The following is a 7,997-nucleotide window of genomic DNA, read 5'->3' as shown; positions in this document are numbered from 1 at the left end:
CGTTTAGTTAGTTGCAGTACGGAGAAAGGGCTCTGAAACCATGTGTTGTGGGATACAGAGCAAATTGTCCAACTGATAGATGATAATCAAAATAATAAAATCACGTATATATGTCATGTATATGTAGGAGCTTTGATCACTGCGTTTTCTAATATTGGCGATGGACAGAAGTACGAAAGGTGTTGTTGAACACAAATATGAATTCTGACATAAAGTTTATGGATCAAGTTTTGTGGAGTGTTCATACCAATGGTTTCTTACGGCCTCATTGCATGGGTCACATGTAGAAATCAACTCAGAGGTAAAATATTAGCTTATTACACAAAATATCCCAATCTAGACAGGTGACTCACCATGGACCTGTAAATATCTAGCAAGAGTAATATTATTAGTTACCTAAAGTATTTCACCCTAAGCTTTAGAAATGTGGGGACAGGAGATTAGATAGGGTAGAATTTCCAGTTGAAGTTGCTAGCAAGAGGGGTAAGGAGTGTTACTACAAGTCCTTATACAATTTTCTCCTGTTTGTAAGGATTTCTACATTACGCCCAAAGAATGCAAGGAAATAGCAAATTATGTGAAAGAATGGCTTTCATATATTTTGACAATTTCAAATGTGTTGAAAATAATTCTGTCTCCCCATTTTATCAATGAAACTGATTTAGGCTTCAGTCCAGCCTTTTAATGAATTATAAATTAGCTTCTTAGGGCATAAAGTTGTGAGATAAGAGGGCTCAGTGTATGCTCTCCCAACAAGATGTCCCAGTTTATTCGGAAAGTGTTACAATGTGATTCTTATTTTTTTTATATACATAGTCCTACTATGTAGCTCTAGTAGGAGTTCTTAATTTAAACCTTAATGGTTAAAAAAAGCAAACAAAACCCCTTTTAAAATTAACCCTTGAAAGATACAGCTGGGGCTTAAATTTTGGACTATATTGCTTAAATTAAAAAAAAAATAATAATAAAGCAGCGGTTCCAGTGATGTATTTTGGAGATCTTCAAATCTTAAAAATGTAGCAAAACTTCTTTAAAAAGTTGAAAGCCTGTCAAGGTGGTAGTTTATTCCGTTCCTCGAGTCACAGGGCATTCACACCGGTCCAAGGATTCAAAATGTGTCCGGCACAGAAAGGTTACTTAGGTAATAAAATGATTCCCAAAAGATGGAGGGGTTGGGGGAGGCTTTTGCTAAACTGTCCTGGGAATAATTTCCAAAGAGCGTTATAGACCAGAAGCAACCGTTAGGGCGGCCACACCAGCGTGTCCCTCCTCGGCGCCGAAGCCGTGGAACTCCCTCAGTTTGGGTCGCCTCTGCGCCTCTCCGGGCCGCACGTCCCCACCTTTGCACCGTGCAGCCCGCACTGGGCGTGGGCGCTCGCTCAGGATTGAGGCGTCCGGGCGCCCCAACCACGGCCACAACCCTTCCTCCCGCCCCAGTTCTGCGTCCCGCAACACAGAGTCCACACAACAGATCCTTGTCAAGTTGTGGTGGGAATAATCTCAATGCTGACTTCCAGGAGGTCGGCCAGGCTGTGAAGGACTGAAAGAGCTCATTTTAGGCTTAGGACGCTCACTTCAGAGCCGGGTGGTGCAGGCGGACATGGTGCGGTGGTCCAAGCAGGGGAGTCAGTTGTCAAAAGGGGGGCTAGGGCCCGTGGAAAAGGTGGAATTCCCCACTTCCCTCTTCTCACGTGGGCCTCACACGCTCCTCGCTGCGCTCCAGCTCACCTAGCCGCCGCCCCAGCGCCCCGCCGCCCCGCCGCCCCAGCGCCCCGCCGACGTCCACCCCCCAGCTGCTAACTAGCAGACTTTAAGACCGCGCGGAATCCAACGAAGGGAGGCGGCCGGGCAGGAGCTGGGCGTGGCTTTCAGAGAGAGACGGCCCCTGAGGGCGGGGAGACCTACGCAACCGCCGACTCAGGCCGCTGATTGGCTGAAGCGCCTGCGCGGAGTCAGCAAGCGTCTCCGCCCAGCACGGCCGCTCCTCCTCTTCTCCTAGTCGCTTGGTCTGCACCAGCTCGCGAGGGAATCTCTCCGGCGCCGCCGCCCCAGCCCAGTAAGGACGACAGGAGAGAGGAAGGCGGAAGGAGGACACGCTTGCTCACTCCCACCCGCACCAGGGCTCCCAGAGCCAGCGCAGAGCCCAGAGGGAGGAGCCGCCGCGGGCACGCCCCGCCTCCGGCCAGGGAAGAAGACGCCAGCGACCTCCTCGGCCGGCCGCCGCCCCCCTCTCCGGCGGAGACCCGCCCCTGGCCCTGGCCTCCCCTGGCGGCATGGAGGAACCCCGCTTTTGACGGCTGCGCCGCCGCCTCGGCCCCCGCCCCTCCTCCCAGCCCTTCCCGCTCGCATGTCCGCGCCGCCTTAGCCGAGGATGCTGAGGATGAAGCTGCCGCTGAAGCCGACGCACCCCGCGGAGCCGCCGCCCGAGGCGGAGGAACCCGAGGCGGACGCGCGGCCGGGCGCTAAGGCGCCACCGCGCCGTCGCCGCGACTGCCGCCCCCCGCCGCCACCGCCCGCGGGCCCGCCGCGAGGACACCCGCCGCCGCCGCCCCGGGGGCTCGGGCCGCCTGTTGCTGGCGGAGCGACGGCAGGGCCGGGCATGCAGGGCGGCTCCGGGCCCGCGGCGGCGCTGCGTGAGCAGGAGCGGGTGTACGAGTGGTTCGGATTGGTGCTCGGCTCGGCGCAGCGCCTGGAGTTCATGTGCGGGCTGCTGGACTTGTGCAACCCGCTGGAGCTGCGCTTCCTCGGCTCGTGCCTGGAGGACCTGGCGCGCAAGGATTACCACTATCTGCGCGACTCGGAGGCCAAGGCCAACGGTCTCTCGGACCCGGGTCCGCTGGCGGACTTCCGAGAGCCCGCCGTACGCTCGCGCCTCATCGTCTACCTGGCGCTGCTGGGCTCCGAGAACCGTGAGGCCGCCGGCCGCCTGCACCGTCTCCTGCCCCAGGTGGACTCGGTGCTCAAGAGCCTGCGCGCGGCCCGGGGCGAGGGCTCGCGGGGCGGCGCAGAGGACGAGGGCGGCGACGGGGAGGAGGACGCTGAGAAGGACGGCTCCGGACCAGAAGGCAGCGGCGCTGAGCCCCGGGCGGGCGACGAGCTGGGCTTCAGGGCCCAGGAGGAACTGCTGCTGCTCTTCACCATGGCTTCGCTGCACCCGGCGTTCTCTTTCCACCAGCGGGTCACCCTGAGGGAGCACTTGGAGAGGCTCCGCAGCGCGCTCCGCGGGGGCCCGGAAGACACGGAGGTGGAGCGGTGCAACTTTGCGGGCCCCAGAGCCCAGGTAGGGCGTGCGAGCCTCCCGCCCCCGTGGGGCGATTACCGCCCCTGTGGCCTCCCCGGCCTGGCTGTCGGACACCCCTTGGCCGAGCCTGACCCTCGGCGCAGGTGGCTCGGAATGCCCACCCCGCGCTCCCAGCCCCGTAGTACTGATTTCCTTTTGCTGAGCAGCTCAATTCCACTCCGCCCCTCACCGTGGCTCCCCCCTCCCCCGCACACACAGCCACCCGCCATAACAGAATGCTCTAGAAGTCTCTTCCGTGCCGGAGTTGCCACGGAAAAAATGGAGCTCTCAGCCCGGGTCCCCCTGTCGGATGAAGGGGCTCGGGACCTTTTTGGCTTTGAGCATCTGTCGAGCCCTAGGTGCTGGGAAAGGCGAAGTGCCAGAGGAGCCGGTGTGAGCCGCAGCCTGGCCGCGGGCATCGCCTTCCCTTTCTTGTCTGGCGTTCCGCTTGCACGTTGCCATGCTCTGCCTTAGCCCTCGACCAGATGACCCAAGGTGCGCGCCCGGCGTGCTGCCCTGTCTTTGGCACAAAGGGGTTTTTTGGTTTTTGTGGGGTTTTTTTTGCTGTGTGCCTGAGTTAGAAGAGGTCGTAAGGGTCTTTTGGCTCCTGCTTAGAGAACTTGACTTCCTGAAGAAACCTGAAGTGGAGACTTGAGAATTGACTCAAATTAGTTAAGTAGTAGCGCAGGTTGTCTGGGTAAGGAGCCTCTCTTAGGGCGGGCTTGTTATGCCTTTACCTCTGGTGTAACCTGCTTTCTAACGGCTTGAGTCATGCCTCCAGGTTTGGGTCCAGGGACATTTGTTGGGCCTTTACTATAGGCATAAGTATTGTTTTCTAAAAAGTTATTAAACCCCAAAATGTAGTATACAGGAGTCCAGATGAGTCACTTGTCGCAAACATTAAAGATGAAATTTTTATAGAGCCATGAAAGCAATTTAATGATATAGGCCCCATATAAAGTCTTGAGCATGACAGTTTAATGGAGGCGAGGGGAATAGGCTTCAGTTAAGAGTAAAAACTATGGTACAATCGGAGTCTATTATCATGGTTCACAGTTATTTAAAAGGTATTATATGGATGCCATATTTTTCAACTTGGTGATTTCCAGGATGATATATTTGGGAAAGGGGATTTCCCCACCTTGTTTGAAAGGTAGTTCAACTCATATATATCTGCTGTCATTCAATACCCTGGAACTAAAACCGGACATTGTGTTTATCTAGTGACTATGTGGACTCCATTCCCATAGAAGCAAGGAATTGGGGGCTGGAAGGGATTTTAGAGGTAATCTAGGTTGAGGCCTTCCTTTTAAAAACAAGGCTTCTGTGTAGTGACTCACATTTTAGGACAAACTCAGATGTAGTAATGCCTAGTACCCAGTATTTTCTTGGTGAGCTTTTAATTTTATCTTACAATGTTTACTACTAGCGTGCAAATGTATAATGATGGTAAAAAAAAAAACCAAAAAAGCCCTTTCAATTTTTCAGTCCATTTACTAAAATAATTCCTAGAAGTCCTGTATGCCACTGCCATTAAATTTGGAGAAGAAATCCTGAACTCAGCAGCAATACTTATATTTTTAAATTTTTTCTTGTTATAGCATATATTGTAAAGATAACCTTAGACTGTAAGTATAATGAAAATGGCACAATGGAACCATTATATTACAACAAGGTTAACCAATTTCTGATTTAACTGCTAGGAGTCTTTTCCTTTCCCCTTTTTCCCTTTAAATTTTATTTGTAATACGAGTGTTGGAAGACAGGTAGACAAGGGGAAGATGCGTGCAAACCAGAGTAATGAGATTTTTATCTTGACTGCAGTGTGTGGCCTTTTCTGGCAACCAGTGGGTGCTGGAAGGAGTGGACAAAGTGAAGCCGGGCGTGCTGCCACGAGTTTCAGCACCTCGTTCCTTCTCAGGCAGTGCCCTGTGCTGTGGCCGTGAGTTAGGATAGACACGTAGTTCAGGTGACGCTGAAGGCTATTTCTAGACACTTGTGTGTGCTACTTTTTTCTCCAGTAGTTGTTTAGGGTTACCATAACAAATCATTTGTGTCTCATTAAATTCTTAACGACCCCGCATTTTCTACTTATTAGCATGTTCTCCGGGTCCCCCAGCAATGGCATGTTATGGCCTCGAAGACATTTCCACGGATCTTGTTGCTCCCAGGCTGGCACTCCAGAGGCTGCGGGTGGGGGTGGATCGATTTCAGTCCCTATTTGCTGTAGTACAACCCAGCTGTTCCTCGACCTTGTGCCGCTGACGCTCCTGGGGCAGGAATGCTCACCTGCAGGGAGGCTCCCGATCTCGCGCGTTAGCCCTGCGGCTCGCGGGAGGGCCCCGCGGTCACGCGCAACTGGACAAGCAGGGGACGATTAGGGGACTGTCCCGCGTGGCTCCTCCCCTCCCCCTGCAAGATGGCGGCCAGCACCGTCCACGTGATTGGCGCGCCGGCCCCGCCCCCTGGAGGGGTGGGCTGCGGAGTGGACTCGCCTCCCTGGCTTCCCCTGGGCCTCTGCAGGGCTAGGCCGGAGCTTTCCGCCTAGCGGAGAACCATGTGGATGGTGTACTCTGGCAATGCTAAGGGGAAATTCGTGTGGCAGCGTTTTTATTACCCCGGAAGTAACTTTTTAGACACGTGTTTAAAACTTTTTAATTACTTCGGAATCATTCTGTTTCTTACTACCGCCTAAATATCATCATACTAAGTGGATAAAGTACAACTAATAACTTCTTTTCCATTAGAGTAAGAGTGTACTAGCCCAGAAGGGTATTCCTACTCCTTCAAGACTTGTATTCAATACTTAATATACAGCAGCTTCTCGTTAAAAAAAAAAGTTTTTGAAACATGTTTATGGGTAGAACATGTGCTTTAATGTGAATTTTATATTATATGCTTTCAAGATGACTAGGCCCAGCTGTTTAGTGACATACCGTGGTTATGATGTTAATAGTTGAGATGACAAGTCCACAAATTTAACCATTAGAATATACTTATCAGGTCATTTTTAAAAAATGGAGGAAGATTAAACAAATATATTTCTAACAGTAACATTTCTAGAGTTTTCCTATGTGGTTTGGATGATTTTAGAGTAAATGTTACATTGGATTTTAATTAAGTGTTGGCACTGCTTTTTGGAGATTTGTATATAAAGCTCATGTTCTTCACAACTACAGTTGACTGCCAGTCACTTGCATAAAACAATGAATAGGCCAGTGGGCAGTAGTGAAAATACTCATTAACAATGTACTGGGAAATTTGGATGATTGATATAGTCATGTGTAAGAAAGTTACAGACTGTGTATATAGCATAACTGAAAAGACCTGGTTTTAAACACGGGTCTCTTGTTAGGAACCCAAACTATAAATGATATGTTAGCAACAGCAACAAAAAAACCCTGAGTATTTTAAAAGATAATAGTTTTTGTTTTTGGAATTTTTTTTTTTTCTTTTTCGTTGAAAAGAGGAAAGACAGTCAAGGTTTCTTTTTGAATGCCTTAAAAGACACTCGAACTGGTCATGAAAATGAATATTACAGCTTTGGAGATTTAATCCCCAGTTAGCAACATAAAGGTGAAAAAAGCATAGACTCTCACAGTAGTGGTTAGTGGTTAATGTCCTTAGTATGGCAGTGTTTCTCTGGAGATTTTTTTCCCGTATCCTCAAAACTTAGTTGCTTGGCACATAGTACTAATGTTTGAATTAAAGATAGAAATTTTGATAGCAAGAAACAGTTATCCTGTGTCTTAGTGTTATTTGAACTCACAAAACATATGAACTCACAAAAATTAAGTGGCCATGAGTCTTTTCCTTACAGATATCAGTGGCATCACTAAAGAAGAAAACTTCAAAATTGTTCCTTTCTCATAGCATAGGTTAATTAGCTGTATTGTACTTGACAGAGCAAGCACTTAAACTCATTTTAATAATACAAATCGTGTATTGGTAATGTTGGGGCCTGAAAAAGAAAACTTCATTGCTTTAACATAAATGCCCTACTCTAAGATAACTTGAGTTTGTATGTGGTGACCAGAAACCTAGTGAGAGCACTGACTTAAAATGAGGGGGAGAGGTTAGTGGTCAGGATTTCAGTTGTTGTTGTGTTAGGCACTAAAAAGATGCTTCCTAAAAATGAACAATTCTAATGCTTATAGGTAATAAATACCTTTATTTAATTTCTTGGCCACTGCTGAGAGATTTTACAGTGAAGAGTATCCCTGGGGCTGTGGGCACTGTCTGAGAAGGCTTTCCTCTTATAGGAGGGATAACAGTGCTTACGTTAGGATTGTTAGGCTTAAATGAACAAATACTTGGAGAGTAATGCCTGGCTCAGGATCTTGAATAAATGTTAGCAATTACAGGTGAAAGTTCAGCCTTGTTTGGAAGGTGGTAGGGCAGTAGGTACAGCACCTCACAAATTGAGAGTGGAGATCAGAACTAGCCATGTCTTTCATGGGAAATTTTAGGTTGGTTTGGCTGCAGCAAAGAATAAAAGCACTTCAGTTATAATTAAATGCCTTTTGGAAACCGCTTTTAGAATATCAGAGTTAAGTAGTGATTATTGTAGTAGCAAATGGGAGCTGTTGGGTATCCTCCCCCAGTTACCGTATTTTGCCGGCATATAAGACGATTTTTTGGCCCTGAAAAATATGCCTCCAAGTGGGGGGTCGTCTTATACGCCAGGTACACTTCAGATAGACTGCCCATAGTGCTT

At 49.3% G+C, this 7,997-nt stretch overlaps 1 protein-coding gene across 5 annotated transcripts in view; it reads left to right on the top strand.

Moving 5' to 3' along the window:
- Window positions 1–482: 482 nt before the first annotated feature.
- ZCCHC2 (zinc finger CCHC-type containing 2) overlaps window positions 483–7,997 on the top strand; it is a 61,426-nt gene continuing 53,911 nt past the window's right edge. For 2 of the 5 annotated variants that reach the window (XR_002125638.1, XM_019657712.1), the window contains exon 1: window positions 483–3,280. Coding sequence is in view for 3 of the 5 variants with exons in the window: in XM_019657712.1 (XP_019513257.1) it covers window positions 2,372–3,280 (909 nt within the window). In the remaining 2 variants the exon portion in view is untranslated. The remainder of the gene's footprint in view (window positions 3,281–7,997) is intronic. The other 3 variants (XR_002125637.1, XM_019657709.1, XM_019657710.1) reach the window with 2 other exon arrangements.

This window comes from Hipposideros armiger, unplaced genomic scaffold, assembly GCF_001890085.2.
Source record: "Hipposideros armiger isolate ML-2016 unplaced genomic scaffold, ASM189008v1 scaffold_278, whole genome shotgun sequence".
Lineage (NCBI taxonomy): Eukaryota > Metazoa > Chordata > Mammalia > Chiroptera > Hipposideridae > Hipposideros > Hipposideros armiger.
Note: the sequence above shows the minus strand (reverse complement) of the source record. Positions and strands in the feature narration are given on the sequence as shown.